This window comes from Epargyreus clarus, unplaced genomic scaffold (genome assembly GCF_041222505.1).
Source record: "Epargyreus clarus isolate Ecla_fem2 unplaced genomic scaffold, WU_Ecla_fem_2.2 ptg000015l, whole genome shotgun sequence".
Lineage (NCBI taxonomy): Eukaryota > Metazoa > Arthropoda > Insecta > Lepidoptera > Hesperiidae > Epargyreus > Epargyreus clarus.
The window spans coordinates 14,333,330-14,354,865 of NW_027332223.1; the positions used below are offsets into that span (position 1 = coordinate 14,333,330).

The window sequence follows — 21,536 nt, forward strand, 5'->3', positions numbered from 1 at the left end:
TTAGGTATTCTGTAAATTTCATTAACACAAATATAATTAAAAAGAAAGACTTAAATTGAATCCATCCTGAGGATATAATTTCCGTATCATTATTTTAGGCATGATCGTCATGAGGTTGTGGTCACATGGAAACAATAGTTATTTGGTTTTAAACATTATATATTGCTTTTTATTTTACCTTTTGTTTTTTTGCACGTGCAATCTTGTTATAAACATGTATGACGTACTTTATTTAAATGTTAATAAGATAATAAATTATGTATACCCTATGACACCTAATACGTCTTGTTAACTGTAAGTAAGAACACATTTTATCTCAATTTTTATTATCAATATTTGACTATATTAGATACTTGATTAAGTACGTTCAAATTGTTCAATATTTACTTAAAAATTAAAGTAAAACAAATCGACGGCGGTGGCAATAGGTTCTTTCTACACATTTGTACAGATGGGTACAGATGGATGGTCGCACAGATGGGTTAAGTAAAGTTTATTTATTGTGCAGTTAGATCGCATAAATACCGTAAAATAACTTCAAATTACAGAAGTAGATTCGATACAAACTATGCAGATAAAGATATATTTCTCCGGATTATGGGACACTATTAACTCATTAAGAAACTCGGCCTTTCAATCGAGGGGTCCGAGGTTCAAATTTTAGGCACGCACCTTTGATTTTTCAAAGGTGTGTGCCTAGGATGCGTATTAGAAATTAATTATTACTTTCTTAAACGGTGAAGGAAAACATCGTGAGGATACCCACACACCTGAAAGATGTATCTTATATATAAAAATCTCGTGTCACAATGTTAGTTACCGTACTCCTCCGAAACGGTTTTACCGATTTTCACCAAATTTTATATGCATATTCAGTAGGTCTGAGAATCGGCTACTATTTATTTTTCATACCCCTATATGATAAGGGTTGTTCACCCTTAACATTTTTTTTATTTATATGGCAACAAAACGTTTTCCGGGTCAGCTAGTATTAAAATAAAATCTCAAAGGTATGTGAAGCCTACCAATACGCACTTGGCCAGCGCGGTGGGATATGGTCTAATCCTTCTCATTCTGAGAGGAGACCCGTGCCCAGCAGTGGTACAATAATGGGTTGATGATGATGATTAAGTTATGCTCAATTTTTATTTATATATTTTGAGTATGTTTTATATAGTATACCTATGTATAATCTTGATTATTTAATACATATACGCAAATTAAAGCATTAAATAAAAATGCGTGAACCGATACAATATAAACGGATTATTCGTTCGTCCTTACGTATATTTGTTATGTCATTCGTTTCTTGTCACGTCATCTCAATTTGTTATTCGATTCATCAATGAGACCGAAGTTCTGGTTTATTGCTGTTGGTGCCGTATCGGTGAATCAAACAGCTTCCAGATAACTTTGGTGTTAGTCAGTGTATCAGCGATGTTATTGGTCCTTATAAATGACACTATTAAGTATCTAGTAATAATAATAAAGGGCGTGATTTTATTAAATGAGTAATCTTTTAAAAAAAATTAACATGCTCTATCATTGCCTTATCTGATAAGCATAAGTATCTACTGTGCGAAGTAATGATGTTATATGACAAATTAAAGGAAAATGCCCATTTTGTTTTAATATTTCCTTTTCGTAAATAATTCTTATTATTTTTATAAGCATATTTTAGTCAATCCACTGGTGATATACTTTTTAACATACTCACTTTGATATAAAATATATTTCATACATTAAACGGATAGTGAAGGTCGTTGAGATAATGTTGAATATTTAAAACATTGTTCCTATTGCCAAGTAATGTAAACTTAAACCACTATCATTCAATAATAGCGTGATGTATGGTCATTGTGGTCACCTTTAAATCTGCAACGATAACATTAGATTTGACAGATGAAAGTACATAAATATTTGCACAAACAGCTTCCTGTCCCCCAAACATTGGCATGCCAAGTAGTATAAATAGTAACGAATCAATTTTTTAAATCAGTTGAACTCTGTATTCAAACTAAACGCACAATGGCCTCCAAGGTAAAACGGCTTACGAAACTGTTATAAACGATTGCATTGCTCTTATACAGGGTGAATCTCCATAAAGTGCACATATTGAAACAGGTAAAATTAAACCGCATTTTGTCGACAAAAAAAAATATAAAAAAAATTAAAAAAAGTTTTTTATGGGTTTTACGACCTTTTGAATTTTTTTTTTGGGAATTGTGCACCTGAAGTAAATAAATCGCTATAACTTTTAAACTAAGAGGGTTATCAGGTTCAAACAAAAATAACAATGATTGCCAATGATAGGCCGTACTGATCCATGGAAAAAAAAACAAAAAAAAAATCATCTTCCCAGGAAAAAAATGTCAGATTAGTGCAAAAAAGCACTTTTTTTAGGTAAAATTTTCAGTAATCATCAATTTCCTCAAAATAATCTAGGCATTTTATTTTTTTATTATTATTTAATGCAATTCTACGTCGTATTAGCTTTCAAACACTAAAAAAACCACGCCTCTAACTCAAGTATAAAGTTTGCTAGGAACGTTTCAAAAAAGATTAGACGCACGTGCGCCCTAATAAAACTGGTATAGTCCGACCCATAATTAGATGTCCAAAATATAAACAAAGGAAACTATCAAAAATATGTTTCAATGGTAAATTCATGGTAGTTTCTTATTTTTGACGATATTAAAGTGATAAAACAGTAATAAAATAAATCTTTATTTAATTTAAAAAAAACACTAGTTTGTATTAAAAATGTTATTTATTACCAACGCCCTTAAGAACTGCCTTTGTTTAAGCGCTCGTAGGAAACTTTATACTTAAGTTAGAGGCATGCTTTTTTTAGTGTTTGAAAGCTAATACGACGTAGAATTACATTAAATAATAAAAATAAAATAAAAAGCCTAGATTATTTTGAGGAAATTCGCGATTACTGAAATTTAACCTTAAAAAATTGCTTTTTTCACACTAATCTGACTATTTTTATCTGGGAAGATAAACATTTTTGTTTTTTTTTTTTCATGGATCAGTACGACCTGTAATTGGCATTCATTGTAATTTTTGTTTGAGCATGATAACTCTTTTAGTTCAAAAGTTATAGCGATTTATTTACTTTAGGTGCACAATTCCAAAAAAAAAACTTCAAAAGGTCGTAAAACCCAAAAAAAAATTTTTTTATTATTTATTTTATTTTTTTTGTCGACAAAATGCGGTTTAATTTTACCTGTTTCAATATGTGCACTTTATGGAGATTCATCCTGTATAATTTAGTGTCATCAAACACTTTACGTGTAATATACCAATAAAAAAAATGTTTGTTTTTACAGTTTGTTGTCCTCGCTCTATTGGTGGCGGCTGCTCACGGCAGCGGGCTCGGCGCTGCCGACTACACCAGCTTCTCGTACGGCGTGTCCGACCCCCACACCGGCGACGTGAAGAGCCAGAGCGAGACGCGCAGCGGCGGCAACGTGGTGGGCCAGTACTCGCTGCTGGAGTCCGACGGCACGCGCCGCACTGTGGACTACGCTGCTAATGCTCACACCGGTTTCAACGCCGTCGTCCGCAAGGACCCCGCCATCGTCGCCGCCCCCGCTGTTGTCGCTGCGCCCGTCGCCGCCGCTGCTCCTCTAGGCTACGCCGCTAACTGGAATGGCGCTAATGCTGCGGCTTGGAACGCCGCCTCATGGAACGTCGCTCGCGCTGCTCCCGCTGTGGTCGCTGCCCCTGCCGTGGTCGCCGCCCCTGCCGTGGTCTCTGCCCCTGAGGTTGCCGCTGCTCCCGTCGCCTACGCCGCTAACTGGAACGTAGCTGGCGCTGCTCCCTGGAACGCCGCCAACGTCGCCTCCTGGAATGTCGCCGGTGCTAATGCCTGGAATGTAGCCCGTGCTGCTCCCGTCGTCAACACAGTCGTCGCCGTTCCCCTCGTCGGTGCTCACGGTCTCGGATGGTAAAATTGTTGCCAAATTATGAGTTGACGATTAATTCTTTTGTAAATATAAATAAATGTTTTTATAAACCGTATTGGTATACTGTATTTTTATTTTTCATTTTAATGCTCATTTAACTGATGAACACACGTTATGACTAACATTCCAACGAAGTCACGTGAGGACGAGCTGAGGGAGTCACCGTTCTCGTGTCTACTTTACTCTATGAATGGGAAATAAGGTGTTAAAGTTCAAGCGCAGCAAAGCTTTCGTCACGTCTAATTGAACTTACCGCAACAATGGTATAGTAAATTAATACACATAAGTTGTTGTAAGAGCTACCAAGGCGTTTGTAGATAAATAACTTCTAATCTATTTCGAGTTGAGTACGTAGACTTTATAACTTCTACTGCTTAAACATCATAAAATACGATATTGTTATCACTAGGGTGCTATTAATCATACTCATAGTTTTGAGATGCAGTTGTATGCAGCTATCCAGTATACAATAATTTATATTACACGTTATCCAATTCTATTACAAGCATCGATTGCCATTTTGGTACATTTTCGGTCTTATAATGCGTTAATGAGATATTTAATAGTCTCGATACAATACAATAAATAATATACATATATAAATATATATTCAATATCAATAAATAAGTATTAGTCTCAATAATTAAAAAACCTATATATTATTAAGAATTGTAGATAAAATATACATTGCATGGGATTAAAAGTATATTGCTTGTTAACACAGAGTAAGTATTACTTTGTATATTCAGTCGAGTATTGACACTTTAATTAAATATGTACATACATGACAGCCTCATGCTACAGTAATATAAATATTATGCGCTATATTATTCAAAACCTTTGTTTCTTTACTGAAAACTGAAGGAGGTATGAAGTCCACTAATATATCGATAAGACTTAACAACTATCCAATGATAATAACCGTAACTTACAGTTTAGGGCTCTTCCACACTAGCGATTTTCTAGCGTAGGAACGTATGGGCAGCGCAAACGCCAATGACGCCATGTCGCGCGTCGCGTACCTAAACGCGACACTAGCATACCGCCATGTTGAACAATTGTGTTCATATGTTGCATAATACCATGCACCGATACCCCCTAAATCGTTTAATAATAGATTTAGTATTATACACAACATTTTAGTAATTAGTGGCATTGAAATTTGGATTTCAAATTTGAATTCGGATATTGGCATTAAAATTTCAAATTACAAATTTTATGATAAGTTCCATAGTCATTAGGAATAATCACAGACCTATATCTAAATAGATGACACATGTACCTTCATTTGTATGAAAACCAAGCGTGCCCCTTTTATCCGATCGACTGACACTTGTCAAGAAAGATTTAGAGATGTGCATTGTTAATTCTCCGTCAGAGAGAAAATCGTTTCAAAGTCGATTCGGTTCTGCTATAAAAATCGATTTTGAAATCGAAAAATACAATATAGATTTTCGAGAAATCGATCGTCTAGATTTATTTTACTAGTGCTCAGCGAATGTTTTGGTAAAAAAGTCGCCGAATCATCATTATCAAAATCTACCGTGTCGTCCATAAATTTAGTCAAAATAAAACAAGATGTCTACGGAAAAAAGATTTAATACAAAATAAATATTGCTTAAACATTTATTAAATTCTGGTGTTAAAATAGTCTCAGCATGGGGCCAACTGAAGTCCTTCGACTTCAGTAGACCCCGTGTATATGCCGTATTATAAATGGATAATAGACCTAGAAAAACTTATATTGCTTCATTTTTTAACATAAGAACAAATACATAAAATGATAAATAAAAACACTTGCTACATCAAGGTAGCTTACACTGTTTTATATACATAGTTCTCATAGAAAGTTGTAAACATATCGTTATTTGATTATGGCGATGGTGCGTAGGCGCACTCGCAATCGCAATGGAAACCTGTAAATTTAATGGTAAATATTAAAAAAAGAACAAAAAACATTAACATGATTAGAATAAAAAAAATATGTTACAAAATATTTATTAAGACAACATTATTATTCATCCATTTCGAAAATCGATTAAATAATCGAGAACAAGAAACTGGCATGTACAACCCCAGGTACTCATTTTGAAATAACCAATGACAATCATCTTTAAGCAACAAGATAAAAATATCGATCGTTTTACTTTTCATTGCGTGTTTTAATACAGAAGCTTTACAACTTTGTAACCAAAATTTGCAATGGATTAAAAATTTGATAAAACACACTCAGTAACTAATTGTCATTGTGAAACCACAACAAATTTTAAATAATTAATTATAAAATAAATAATACATATTTTAAGAAAAACGGTACTTACGTATGAAAGGAAATATTTTCTTTATCGCGGCTACTTTTACTTGTAGAATTTACACAATTTATTATAGCGCAATTCGGCATGTTTATTGCTGTCAATTGACATCCGATGACAACAAATGTTACTTTTGGACTAAATGACATTGCATCGAAGTGAGCTGAATCCACTTCCTTTAACCCGAGTTTTGACCACGCTAATACGTACACATGCGGGATCTATTAAGATATAGGTCTGTGGGAATAATATTCACGAATTCCAACCGTAAGACGATTTTATTCTTATTTTCATTCTTTATATTTTTTGTTCATTTTGGTTTATTTTTTTTTCATAATCAGTAGTATTTTAGTCTGAATCTGTTGTCGCGACGTCTGCGCCAATCGTCCATCGAACGCCTACGCTGCAGAAACACTGGAGTTTAGGAGCTCTTTGTGTGACGTGTGAAGTTTTTGCAAGTAACGATCAAGCATACAACTATTGACCAAGCCCCAATGATCTTAACATTGTACCATATTCTCACTTCTATTAACTGAACACCATAAACACTGAAAGTTATATTATATGTAAAATTGACACTTTCTGGCACAATCAAAATCATACAAAAACGCCATAACTCTATTTGCATCGGTCTGCACGTTAAGATTTCTTAGTTATGAGTAAATACGACGATATAAATAAATGAAACACGCGTTTTTCTCTATTTATTTTTTTCCTATGTTTTGTTCAGGACCTAAATTGTTCGGAATCCTAATGTTGTTTCTGTGATAGCATTGAGATCACGTTAAATAGCTGATTAACATTAAACATTAACACAAAATTTCTATTATAGTTAATATAATCATTACCTGACTCAATCTAACTCTTATGAAATGTCATATTTCTGTTCATCTCATTTCAAAATAAAGACATCTATCTTACGTGTAAATACTGAGTATTTTACGTTTTGTTTAGTACCATTGTGTAAATTGGTTGGTTAGTTTGATATTTGACACTAAACGCGTTTACTCTATGAAACATTTCCGCCTTATTATTTATTTATTTATTTAACGAAACAAAATGTAATATTATGTTTTTTTAAGTACAATTAGACACAGCTAAACTTAGTTTAATGTTTTTTGGTTTTCATAACTTCCTTGCAGCGTGCTTCCATAATTTAATAAAATATTATGCTAGAAAATGCTCGACAATGAAATGATTGATTTACATGTTAAGCGGTTTTTCTATGTAACTAATTATGACAATTAATTTAATGTTTTTAAATAGAATGCCTCTCAATTCTTCTTTACTATACATTATAGAAATAGCAACTCTAAAATTTAAATGAAAAAACGAGAATAAGATTGTAACAATACGTTTATTTATATTTACAATATATCACATACTATTAATAATCATTAAGTAGTACTACGTCTGCAGATTATTACCAGCCCAAACCCGCGTATCCGAGACCGTGAGCTCCGATAAGGGCACCCTGGGCACCGTAGGCGACAGCGGCAGGAGCGGCGATGGCAGCGTTAATGATGGGAGCGGCGCCGTAAGCCAGAGGGGCGGCGATAGGAGAGGCATGGGCGACATTCCAGGCCGCAGCATTAGCGCCATTCCAGTTAGCGGCATAACCGAGAGGAGCAGCGGCGGCAATGGGAGCAGCGACAACGGCAGGAGCGGCGATGAGGGCGGGGTCCTTGCGAACGATAGCATTGAAACCGGTGTGGTCGTTGGCGGCGTAGTCCACAGTGCGGCGCGTGCCGTCGGACTCCAGCAGCGAGTACTGGCCCACCACGTTGCCGCCGCTGCGCGTCTCGCTCTGGCTCTTCACGTCGCCGGTGTGGCGGTCGGACACACCATACGAGAAGCTGGTGTAGTCGGCAGCGCCGAGCCCGCTGCCGTGGGCAGCCGCCACCAACAGAGCGAGGACAACAAACTATGGAAAAATTGTAAATAATTAATTGAGATTATTTATTTAAATTTATTAATATTATATTTATTAACGATCAATAATTAAATAAAAAAACTAAATAGTGATGATTAACATATCCTTTCATTTCAATACCTTGGAGGCCATTGTGTGTGATGAAGTCGAGTTCGAATTACAACTGACTTTGTACCGTACATTTTTACTATTTATACTACTTCAAAAGTAAACATTTGACAGCTGAGTCGGAAGCTTACATACTGTTTATACTTTCAATTTTATAATAAATTCCAATGTTATATGATATTTTAAAATACGATAAATTTTTTGGTTGAACGAGTATATTTTTCCTGTGCCCAAAGAATGAAGGAAGCATTCCAACTTGGACTAAGTTGGAATGTTTCCTTCATAAGTAAATAAGACTCAGGGGTAGCAACATATTTATGATCGACCTAATTTAGAATTCGAATCCTGCAGTGCGATTGCAGTGACCACTTACTTCTATATTTACTGCATGCTCGTTTGCTATATTTTTAAATAACAACAAATAAATAAAAGGTATGAAAATTCGCACAATATTACGGACTTCGTGCATACAAAATATACCTCCTGTATAAAGATTCAGCTCTGTCACGCTCAACCTTGACACGAAGCAATGAACTCTGTTCGATGTTTGTCACTAATACTATTTCACGCCTAATGAAGAAATCCTTAAATAATACTTCAGTATAAAAATAAAGTGATTCGTGAACGCCAGAAAAAGGCGTAAAAATAACGAATAAAAACTTCACAGGAAGTAAATTAGATGGATCAGTCGGCTGTTTTTAACACAATTTTTCGAAAAAAAGGAGGTTCAATGATCGGTCAATATGTTATGCATCTATTACTAATTTATGTGTTAAAATATTGAATATACAACTATCAGTTAAATGAAACAAAACGTGGATTATTTAACACAAATATCCAGTGATATGTTCTTTTTTCTTTTATGAAGTTTTTTTATATAATACAGTAGCGGTCTAGCGTACAGTGAACCCGATGCTAAGTGGATTCTGCCGCTGATAGACATCCATAATCAACCCCAACTAAGATTAGATAGAAACCTACTGAAATTCTACTGAGATCTACTAAGATTAGATAGGAATCAATGACCGAACTTAGGTAGGGAGCTAAGTTCGGCCACAGGTGCGCCTCTATCCCTGAAGAAAAAGCTAAAATGCCTTGTAAAATATGTCTCCCTTACCACACCCTTCAAACCAGAATACAGCAACGCTTAACTCTGCTGTTATGAGGCAGAAATAGGTGTAGCGGTGGTGCCCACCTATAGATTTTATTTAGTACCCTACGATTATTATATTTAATCAGCTAAAACAGAAGCAACATAAATTTAATAATCATTCCGAATAACAATATAAATCTAAGCTATGAACTTAAGTAAATCATAATACATTTATCATAATAGAACAATTACATCAATCAGCAGCTGGAGTTCAAACAACTGCGAGAACTTAGAAAGTAGCGCGTAGTCTTGAAGGCCGTTGAGGTATGGTCACAGTGACAGCGGGTACTTAAACTGAAGATTAAATAATTGAACGTAAACTATCATCACATATTTATTTTATTGTGATAAAAGTAGAACTTTTATATACATGTAAGCGAGTTAATCCGAATCGGTTAGCAGTTTTTGAGAAAATCGTACACATACAAATTTAGATAGAAGTCGAATACAAAACCTAATTTTAAGAAGTTGTTTAAGAAAATGGGTCTGCATTCGAAATATGCTGATATAGTACTTTTAATATTATGTTAATATAATATTTTTAGATACATGCAAAGACTTAATACAAACCTGAAAAAAGTAATATTCCTTATCCCTAGCGTGAAATCTTAAAAGATAAAATATAATATTATTTAATTTATGTTGTTGTACAACACGATATATTTTGCACGAGTTGCTTATTTGTTACGGATGAATTAATACATGAATGTTTGCATTTTTTTTAAATAGCAAATAAAGCTCTATTATGTCATAACTTTAATCACTCGCTCAAACGGACACCACTCCCAACCTACTTCCGTCAGTGACAGTGAAGTTCAAAGGAACTCAGTTTAGACGTAACGATCAATGGACATCGGTGTTCTGTCATTTGGACTAACAATAATATGTCGTTACTGATCTAACAACATGGGGATAATTGTACAGAATTTTTTGTGTTACAGTATAGAGGCACGTGTAAAGGGCCGGCCTTTGGGCTGACTGGACCGATAATTGGCTACTATCGTTTGAGCGATAATTTCGTCGAGCTTTTAATGTGAGGATACAATGCTTAATCTACTGACACTAATTGGTTGTTTAAACAACCGATCAGCGATACATGCTTGACTTTATTCCAAAAAATCTGTCAATAGTAGATTTTTTACGCGTTTGTATAGATCCATAACTTACTAAAACGTAAAGTAGTCTCCAAGCAATTTACCAGTAGTTTTGGCGACGTGAACCTCTGTAAATACTACGTTGCTTACAATTGCTTAAGCGATAGTTACCTATATGTGGTCAGCCTTACGATTCAATACTTACATCCGATTTAAAAAAAATGCCAAATCTATTTCGTGTATGTATCTTACTACCTTACCATTCCATCTACCTTACTCATTTTTTATATATAGGACGCAATAAGTATCTATCAATATGGTACGTACTTTAAAAGAACAAGAGGATGCATAAATTAATTAAATAAATTTTGATTTTAGTGTTATACGAGTATTTTAAGAAATAAATTAAAGAAACTATTTTATATGGATCTTTTAAATCTATCCGCAATCACCTGTAATATATAAATCTAAGTAGGTAACTATGGTGCAGGGTGACACATGATAGAGTATTGATCAATGAGTTTACAAAATTGAACCACATTCGAACAATTTGCGATTCGCTACTGTTGAGGAAAACTATCGCGAAATTTGGATTACAAGACCACCATTAGGTACATGTCGTTTTGTATAGCAGACTAGCTGTGAAAGTTAAGGATTATCTAAAGCCAACAGTGAATTTGTAGACGTAGACGAATAAAAGAAAGTAAAAATAAAATCTTAGTCTTAGCTAGCTTCTAACATTGCTGCATAAATCTTAAAAAAAATACCTAACTACAAAAATAATCAGAGTTTTTTTTCTAATCCCTAGAATATTTTGGTTAAGTGGTATTGCTTTTTCGATCAGTTCAACTGTTCCAAGAATTAAAAGACAGGCAAAGAGACAGAAGTTCATTTACGTATTTTTATTAAGCGATGAGATCGTCATACACACAAGCAGTGCGGTGCGGTACCGCCAAAGTCGACAACGCCCTTCGCCACAACGCAAAAGTTTGCGTTGCGCAACGCGACGCGTATTCCGACATGCGTTTACTTGAAAAATTCACGACACGACGCAACGCTAATTTTGTTTTGTGGCTCCCGTCTTGCGTTGCGTTGCGGCCCCGCATCGCAACGCTTTTCAGGTCTATGTATATTGGGGCAAAATGAGCCTAACTACTGTAAGTCCATAAAATGGAAGAGATTAAAAGTATTCAAATGTTTTTTTCACAGTTCAAAAACATACTTCTCTTAACTTTCCTTAAGCTACTTTCCTATTTACAACTAATAAAAATCTTAACCAACTGTAAGATAACCACTTAAATTAATATTATGAAGGATTACGATAACTATAATGAATGAACAAAATGAAGGGATTTCCGTGTGAGCGTACGTAGGTCAGCGCTCACGTCTTTCAGTTCCTACTGCGTGTACGTTTATTCAAAATTAAACAGCTATATAAGGCTCGCATTGTTCTGTGTTCGTCAGTGTTCCATAGAAAGGAAAGCCAATATGTTCTCTAAGGTAATAAAGCTGAACAATGTTGGGTGCTCTCGCTATTTACTTATGTAGTGGTGTATAGAATAATTTCACGCTTGTTCCGTGACGAATCGCTTTTGCTAAATTGTGGGATACCTTAATTAGTGGGTTATTTAGACTTTAAAAAATTGAGTACCCGTCAAAATCTGAACTGAAATCTCACATGTAATTTCGATTTTTAGATTTATCTATTTCGATTTGGATTTCAGATTCGAAATTGGTTTAACAGTTTCTTAGATAATTTTGTGCGAACAGTTTGGATTTTTTTTTATAAAAACCTAAATTATTTCGAACGTCAACAACATTCGACCGGTTAAAATGAAAAAGAAGTACCCAGAAAATACATTACAGAAAAATCGGCGACATTTTCAAAACGTAAAAGTTTGATTGCAAAATCTGTCAATAACGTTTATTGAGGAGCAAAGTTCGCAAAATGTGGTAACAAATTTCTGGAGCACGTCCGCTTGGAAATGCCAAAACTTTGGAGCCCATTCAGACCAAACTGTTCAATTATTTAACCGATTAAACTTTCATAACTGTACTGGCTGCTATTATTTTGTTTTTACACAAGGGCCTAGATTTTGCTTATGTATTTTATATTTTTTGATAGTATAAAGTTTATTTGTGTTGTCTTATTTATATTTTATTATTGTCTGACTTATATGCAGAAGAAAGACGGATAGATTTTCTAAAGTTACATGTTTTATTTTTTTCAGATTGCTATCTTCGCCCTTCTCGTAGCAGTTGCGCATAGCAGCGCAATCCATGGCGACTACACCAGCTTCTCGTACGGCGTGTCCGACCCCCACACCGGCGACGTGAAGAGCCAGAGCGAGACGCGCAGCGGCGGCAACGTGGTGGGCCAGTACTCGCTGCTGGAGTCCGACGGCACGCGCCGCACTGTGGACTACGCCGCCAACGACCACACCGGCTTCAACGCCATCGTCCGCAAGGATCCCGCCCTTATTTCGTACGCCGCTCCCGTGATCGCCGCACCAATTGCACACGCCGCTCCCATCGCCTACGCTGCCCCTGTTGCGCACGCCGCATCCATAGCGTACTCTGCCCCTATCGTCCACGGTGCTGGTCTGGCGTACGGTGCTCACGCCGCTCCTCTGGCCTATAGTGCTTACTCCGCTCCTCTTGCCCATGGCGCTATTGCCTATGGCGCTCACGGCTATGGTGCCCATGGTCTCGGCGCTCGTCTGGGCTGGTAAAAAGCATATAGCAAATACGTGTGAATAAAGTCATTAGTTTCCATTTACGTTATTAACACTATTAATAGAGGCTCTAAACCCAACGATATAACCACAATGTAGTGGTTTTCAAGTCTAGTTATAATACTCACTAGAATAAAAAACACGAAATATTTATTATTTGGTTCGATGTAATGAAAATAAATATTGTTTGCGTATAACACTATATTTTTATTTCTCTATTGATATCCTTGGTCGATACTTGTCTAACGTTTCTAATAGCGTAATAAGCATTCAGGTTATAGATTTGTAATTAAACAATAATAATTATAATACATTTAATACTTCACACATACACACACATCCCGTGTGGTGCCGGCTGCGAACATCCCGTGTGGTGCCGGCTGCGAATAGCACCACTCCCTCTCTTCCCGTGGATGTCGTAAGAGTCGACTAAGGGACAAAAACCAGGAGATGGGCAGCAGCGTCTCTCTGTGAATTTACCACCATACTGCGGTCACCAACACGGACAGCCAAGCGCGGTGACTATGGCAACAACCCCCTAATGGCAGCTGCAACTAAACCCCGGCCCCCAGTCCCCGGCAGCCCCGCTATTCCTGGCTACGGTAGCGGTCACGGTTACGGCGGAGCAGGGGGTGCTAAGAATCTGCGGCAGAGATCGGGCTACCATAAACGAAGACTGCTGCACCTGGCAACATATAACACCAGGACTCTGAGGAATGATGAGAAGATATATGAGCTGGAAGAAGAGATAGGCAAGTTAAACTGGAGAATTATAGGGTTATCTGAAGTCCGAAGACAGGGGAAGGACTCGACGATCCTAAAATCCGGTAACTTGCTCTATCACCGGGAGGGCGAACATCTGTCCCAAGGTGGTGTCGGGTTTATCGTCAACAAGTCCCTCGTCAACAACATAGTGGAAATCAAGAGTGTGTCGCCAAGGGTAGCATACCTTATACTCAGAGTATCTAAAAGGTACTCGCTGAAGGTCATACAGGTATATGCGCCGACATCGACACACTCCGACGACGAGGTTGAGGTTATGTATGAGGACATATCAAAAGCCATACATACCTCAAAATCGTACTTCACGGTTGTGATGGGGGACTTCAATGCAAAACTAGGTGTCCAATATGGCGATGAGTCGAAGGTGGGGCCTTTTGGATTTGGTCATCGGAACCATCGAGGCCACTTGCTGGCTAACTTTTTGGAAAAGGAAGGATTCTATATGATGAACTCCTTTTTTCAAGAAGAAGCACCAGAGGAAGTGGACCTGGATGAGTCCCGATGGTAATACGAAAAACGAGATTGACTTCATACTGGCGGACAAACGGCATATATTTAACAATGTCTCTGTGATCAATAGGCTTAAAACCGGAAGCGATCACCGGATGGTTAGAAGCACTTTAAATATCCAAGTCAAGCTGGAACGGTCCCGTCTTATGAAGTCGATACTTCGTCACCTTGCCAGGTCCAGGGCTCTGAAGACTTTCGACTCAAGCTAAGCCAAGCCAAGTTGGTAGAAACTGTCCGTGAGGTGGGGTCGAAGTACTACCAGACCGCCTCCAAAAGAACAACTCAATGGCTCTCAGCCCATACACTCGGACTTATGGCAGAGCGGCGGGCAATGTGTGTGCAGTCTCCGGCTTCACTGTCTAAGTACAGGCGGCTCAACGCACAGATCTTTAATAGAATGCGACACGACTTGCGCCTCTCTAATGCTATTCGCATTAAAGAGTGCATTGAGCGGAATAAAGGCTCCAAAGTCTTCGCAAGGGATCTGCTTTTATGATATCCCGGACATCAGCTTTTTCGAGATAAGAAGGCCCTCAAACAGCTCAAAAACAACCCAGCGCCTGGCGAAGACGGAATAACAACGGAACTGCTAAAAGCAGGTGGCAAACCGATTTTAATAGCACTCCAACAGCTATTCGATTCCGTCATTAGCCAGGGTATAGCATCGGAGGCGTGGAGCAAAGGCGTGGTGGTACTGTTCTTCAAAAAAGGCGATACGTCTTTGTTGAAGAACTACAGGCCCATTGCGCTTTTGAGCCATGTCTACAAAGTGTTCTCGAGGGTCATCTACAATCGAATAGCTCGCAGGCTCGACGACTTCCAGCCTCCCGAACAAGCCGGCTTTCAAAAAGGCTTTAGCACCATGGACCACATACACACGCTGCGGCAGGTGGTACAGAAGTCCGAGGAGTACAACCTGCCGTTGTGCGTGGCTTATGTGGACTATGAGAAAGCCTTAGATTCTATCGAGACGTGGGCGGTATTGGAGTCACTCCAGAGGTGCCAGATCGACTATCGATACATCGAAGTGTTGAAGTGTATGTATAAGGCAGCCAGTGCAGCGAGGTGTGAGACAGGGTGACGTATTGTCTCCAAAACTGTTTACCGCTGCACTGGAGGACGTGTTCAAACTGATGGAGTGGAAAGGATTCGGCATCAACATCGATAGCGAATATATCACTCACTTTCGATTCGCAGATGATATCGTCATCATGGCGGAGTCGCTGGAGGACCTCAATACCATGCTCAATGACCTCTGTGGTGCCTCTCAACGGGTAGGTCTTAAGATGAACATGGACAAGACGAATGTCTAACGTCCATGTCACACCCATGCCGGTCGTTGTAGATGGCGTCACACTCGAAGTTGTTGACGAATACGTTTACCTGGGACAGATAATCCAGATGGGTAAGTCCAACTTCGAGAAAGAGGTCACACGTAGAATCCGACTCGGTTGGGCAGCGTTCGGGAAATTGCGTGACATCTTCTCATCCAAGATACCTCAGAGCGTGAAGTCGAAGATGTTCGAGCAGTGTGTGTTGCCAGTGATGACGTACGGTACCGAGACGTGGTCTTTCACTGTGAGCCTTATACGAAGAATTTCTATGAAGGAAATCATAAAGTCGAGGAAACTTAACTTTGAAATCAAAGCGAAAGTTAAACGCTAACACATACACGTAACTATAGTTTACAAATACTCAAGCATTTTTAAGCTAAAAAATCCCATCAATTATTATTAATTACCAATTAATTGGAACACGAATCGATAAACAAGACAAGCAATATTAAATTTAATGATATATTTCGATTACCTCAACTAGGCGCGGGCGCTAATACGTTTAATATGGTTTGAGCTTAAAATAAATGATTTTAGTACGTACATTATATACTTCCTGTCCGACTGGTTTGCAAAACGGATCGCAAATCCAAGTGTATTGCTCCGACCTTGTCCTTGAGCAAGAAGGATGTTATGCAATAATATTGGAGTAAACTTGAAGCATTTATAGCGACCGACTGCTTTTTATTAAATTGTGAGAGCAATCGATCATACGCCCATCTGATGATGATTTGTCGTTGCCGCTAATGAATATCTGTAACTAACCGCAAATTGGATTGGTGTTTCATCTATCCAATATGTATGAAACAAGAATCTAATTTGCGGTTGCATAGATGCATCGCTCTCTGATTTTTTAAGGAATGCTTCGTGAAGTATCAGCTTAATCACGCTCTTTTAGCCAGAACACAGTAGCGCTCTACACTACTGATAAAGTGGGGATAATTGTAGATACGCAGTAGTGGCGCTAAGCTCGAACCATGGCTTCAATATTTACAAGTGAATTCACATAAACTTATCGGGAAAATGTGAGTCGTGGTGCCATATCAAATTGCGATCCTACGGCGCTCTAATCGATGTATACAATAATACCACCTTCGCATAAAAAAGAAAGTAATTAATTTTGAGAATCAATTTAAAAATCTCGAAAAGCTCGGCCGTCTTTAAAGTTGTTGTTACCTAAGTTCTAAGTAAGAATTTATTCTTAGCAAGTTTAGAAAAGAGTTTTACCTATGTGGTATTTCATATACTTAAATATGTCCTTAAAGACATACTTAAGTATATGAAATATCACATATTATGAATTAATATAAGTATCGTGAACAATTTATGATGCTTTACATTTCCACACCTTATTTGCTACTTAATAGTATCAATAATTTTACAGTAGCGACAACCTTATCCTACCATTAAAACACCCAACTAAGTATAAAATTATTATAACTATGTATAAAACACAGATTAAGTTCAATCGGTTTTGATATCGATTTAAGGATGAGTGTGGGTGGCACCGAAGGTAGTAAACACTAACCACTCTACTAAAAAGGCAGTGACTAATTTGGAATTATGTTCTGAAAACCCACTTTAAATCAATCATGCTTATTACATGACATGACAATCCACCTTATTCTTGTACTTAATGTCACCTTAAAAGTACCGGAACTCTTCAAAATCTGCGACAGCGACGTCCAGATCTAAATAGATCTGGACGTCGACAGAAACTTGTGTTACACTGTCATATAGTATTTCTACCATGAAACATAAATAGATTTGTTGTTCTGGCTTCAACAGAAGTAATCAAATGTTGAAGGTGTTACTTAACTTAGTCCTCCGAGATACCCTTAGATGACCTTAGGTAAAGCAACAGTGACCACTAACCCTTGATAGCCTAGTGGTTAAGAAATCTCTCCGATCGAGAGGTCCGAGGTTCAAATCCCAGGCACGCACCTCTGATTTTTCAAAGTTATGTGCGTATTATAAGTTAATTATCACTTGCTGAAACGGTGAAGGAAAACATCGTGAGGAAACCTGCATACCTGAGAAATCTTAAAAAAAAAGTTTTCTAAGGTATGTGAAGTCTACCAATTCGCACTTGGCCAGCGCAGTAGACTAAGGCATTCCTCCTCCATCCTTCTCATTCTGAGAGGAGACCCGTGCCCAGCAGTGGGACAGTAAAGGGTTGATGATGACCACTTACCATAAGGTGTCCTGCACACTCGTTTGGTACTTCGATTTTACGAAACTGTAATTATTAAATCAAAAACCGACTGCGTTAAATAGATCTTATGTCACTCCTACAATTTAAGTCCAAGGACACCTTATGTGTTGAAATCTGACAAGCCGTTTAGGCTATAAAGTGTGTTGCAGAAAGACATACATACATACATACATACATACATACATACATACACTCAAAAAATACATAAACTCGAATGACGTTATCCTCCTCTGACACTAATGTATACATTCTATATAATCTAGATTAAGGAAAAGACTACATTAAGACATTTAACGGTATCTAGGACACTACAAAAGGTTGCGGTCCGCGGTATGCTAAAATACTCGATACTTGTCAATGGCAAGAGTATTGGACTATTTAATAAATGTTATACGGCGCTATTTCTACATTTGGTACATTGTATACACTTTGTGTACTTTGTAAAATATTGTCTTATGATTGAACGTATATAGTCTACATAAGATTACTTTGTCGTGGTTATGTGAATCTATTAAAATTTTGCCATTCCGAACTATGAGATTATTTCAGAGATATTTATTTTAAACTTATACAAAATACATTTACTCATACGACCCTATACTTTAGTGATGAAGATCATCAAGATTATAATTTTCTAGCTCATCAAGATCTAAATTCGGGGGTATAAATCAAGAGGTAATCTAACATAAGAGTAGGCATTAGAAGTAAAAAATTAAAAGGGTCATCCAACATAAAGGATTTTTTATTTTTTTTAAATCTTTCATCCGTTAGTAAGCCTAATATTTATTATAGGTATAATTTTATTTGTTACACTTCAAAAATTGCAAAACCGATAAAAATAATTTGACAAATATGAATAAGTATTTCTCTTAACACATTTAAAAATAATGGCATTGGAATCGGATACCATTAACAACACTATTTTCAACAAAAACATATCATGTTGAAATCGTAACCTAATCCAGACTAGTTTCAGGTACTAAACTGACAAATATCAGTAACAAAATAAAATTCAAATAGGTAGTACTAGTGCGTAACAGAGTTCCACTACAAGCGATTAAACTGAGCAAGCGAAAAACTGTCGTGTTCTTGTGTTCTCTCAATTAATTAATAAATGGTTATCTTCGCATTTACATCGTATACTTATCGAAGTGTACGGAATGCGGCAAGGCCAAATTGCGACAAAACCATACAATTTGTATATTATACAAATCTTTTCAATCTCTCTTAAGTTCCCATTATAATAAACGTTTCACCTAATATTTATTGTTTATAAATAACTAGATTTCATGAACCAATTTGTTTATTTGATGTCAAAATTAAAAAAAAAAACCGGCCGGCCCAATATATAATGTACTATCACGTTAAGTTGATTTAGTGAGTCTGTGATTATTTTATACTCTGAAAATATTTAGAGCTACATATCGATACCATAATTCGCAAATAAGCCAACTACACTTTTTGTCAAAATGTTTTCTTATTTTTTTTTAATTCCTTCAACGCCATTTACTATCAAAATAAATAAAAAAATAATAAAAAAAAAGTAGAGTTGGCTGATATGCGAATTAAGGTATCGATATATAGAACTTAAACCTATCAAAATAGGATTACATAATGTAACGATAAATATTTTATAGTAGTATAAATACACTTACCTACGTATAAATACGATTTACCTATAAATCTAATGAAAAAATAAAACTTCTTACACTACATTGCACTATTATTCGCTACTCGCCTTTGGTAATCTACTGCCTTATTCTGGGATTACCTTGAAATGAGATTGTGGACTAGCGTAATTAGAGAAATACTAAGAATATAATTTCTATACTCTTTGCATGTATAAATATTAGCATTTGAGGCTGTCGTCCTGATTCTATTATTATAATACTCATTTAAAAGGAAAGATAAGTGGAGGACTATATTATGGTAACATGGTTTGATATAGTTATAGAAGTAAATGTTTATATAATCTATCTGTTTATCTTTATATATATATATATATATATTTCTTATGTGCGTGTGTATGTCACTGAACTCCTACAAATATGAATAAGTATCTGAAAGAAGAAAGTGAACTCCTCCTAAACGACTGGACTGATTTTGATGAAATTTGTTGTGTGTGTTCAAGGGGACTTTAAAATGGTTTAGATTCACAATTTAGTCTGTGGGAAAAGGTTTTTTAATTAATTTTTAATTCGTAAGTAGTCATAGAATCGGAAACTATGCATTTGATCAAGACGTGATGATCTTTAGCAAGTTGTTGTCCAAGAGCCCACGAAGGTTTGGGAGTTGGTAAGACCAATTTTCGACAGATGGCACCACTGTCATTCCAATGCAGATACAATTTTTCCGTTTTATGTATGTCATATTATTTCTTTAAAATGCGGGCGAATCCGCGGGCACCACTAGTATAGTATATAAATCATCACAATATAATAACACATGGCCAATTATGATAGCATCACCCATAAAATACCAACTTACGCTGTATGACATTTTCAACCCTGTTATTAAATATTTCACTCTAACGACATCTACATTTTGGAAATAGATCCGTCTGCACCTCCTTCAGAGGGTTGTTGTTCCCTATTAAAAATATTCTTGGTGATATCCGTAGATGGCATGTGCAGTCTTCTGAATCACGCTAACGAATGTACGCTGAAGAATCTATATAAGTCAGAAATATTGTGATGGCAGCAGAAGATATTAAGTAGTTTCACAGTTTTGTATTTTTGGACGGGATCGCACTTTTTGCTGATCCTTATTATAAGGCCTTGCTTACTGGTAGCTCAGCTCAATGCATCAACTGCAGCCAGTGTTGCTCTATACCAATCCTGCCGAACAAAAGAGCAGGAGATTAAAAAAAAAACGTAAAACTCGACAAATCTCTTAAATTTTGATTAATGTGTATTATGATTAATGTGTGTACACGTAGAAATTACAAATAGTCGACGAAAAATCAAAATCAGATAAGAACAGAATCGTGAAAATTGCTGTTATAGTCTACAAATAAAGAGCGTTAAAACCAATACCTTAAATATTTCACGGCTTGGATATTTTTATAATATAAGAGTAGCTGACGAGCATACAGTCCACCTGATGGAAAGTGGCTACTGCCGCCCATGGACATCTGTAATCAACTCCATATAAAATTAGATATTCCTACCTGAGGTCGGCCACACATGCGCCGCTACCCCTGAGGACTAAGTTGGAACGCCTCGGAAAAGTCTGTCTCCCTTCCCACTCCCTTCAAACCGGAACACAGCAGCGCCTAACATTGCTGTTATTAGGTAGAAATAGGTGTGGCGGTGGTACCACCGGAGTCGAACCACAGAGTTCTACCACCTTCAAATATCGATATTCTAAGTATATACAGACTTAG

At 36.8% G+C, this 21,536-nt stretch overlaps 3 protein-coding genes and 1 long non-coding RNA gene across 4 annotated transcripts; 2 read left to right on the forward strand and 2 right to left on the reverse strand.

Moving 5' to 3' along the window:
• The first annotated feature begins 1,982 nt into the window (after positions 1–1,982).
• Positions 1,983–4,035, forward strand: LOC140748244 (uncharacterized). The gene is made up of 2 exons (XM_073081014.1): positions 1,983–2,040; positions 3,336–4,035. The coding sequence occupies exons 1-2, from the start codon at positions 2,029–2,031 to the stop codon at positions 3,957–3,959; spliced, it is 636 nt and encodes a 211-aa protein (XP_072937115.1). The 5' UTR covers positions 1,983–2,028; the 3' UTR covers positions 3,960–4,035.
• Positions 4,036–5,557: 1,522 nt separating this feature from the next.
• On the reverse strand, positions 5,558–6,448 carry LOC140748248 (uncharacterized). Its single transcript, XR_012102929.1, has 2 exons — positions 6,296–6,448; positions 5,558–5,890 (listed from the first exon to the last, which is right to left on the reverse strand). It is a non-coding gene; the product is annotated as an uncharacterized LOC140748248 (long non-coding RNA).
• A 1,176-nt stretch (positions 6,449–7,624) lies between these two features.
• Positions 7,625–8,368, reverse strand: LOC140748247 (larval/pupal rigid cuticle protein 66-like). The gene is made up of 2 exons (XM_073081017.1): positions 8,340–8,368; positions 7,625–8,210 (listed from the first exon to the last, which is right to left on the reverse strand). The coding sequence occupies exons 1-2, from the start codon at positions 8,349–8,351 to the stop codon at positions 7,710–7,712; spliced, it is 513 nt and encodes a 170-aa protein (XP_072937118.1). The 5' UTR covers positions 8,352–8,368; the 3' UTR covers positions 7,625–7,709.
• A 3,648-nt stretch (positions 8,369–12,016) lies between these two features.
• LOC140748246 (larval/pupal rigid cuticle protein 66-like) lies at positions 12,017–13,506 on the forward strand. Its single transcript, XM_073081016.1, has 2 exons — positions 12,017–12,074; positions 12,806–13,506. The coding sequence occupies exons 1-2, from the start codon at positions 12,063–12,065 to the stop codon at positions 13,304–13,306; spliced, it is 513 nt and encodes a 170-aa protein (XP_072937117.1). The 5' UTR covers positions 12,017–12,062; the 3' UTR covers positions 13,307–13,506.
• Positions 13,507–21,536: the final 8,030 nt, after the last annotated feature.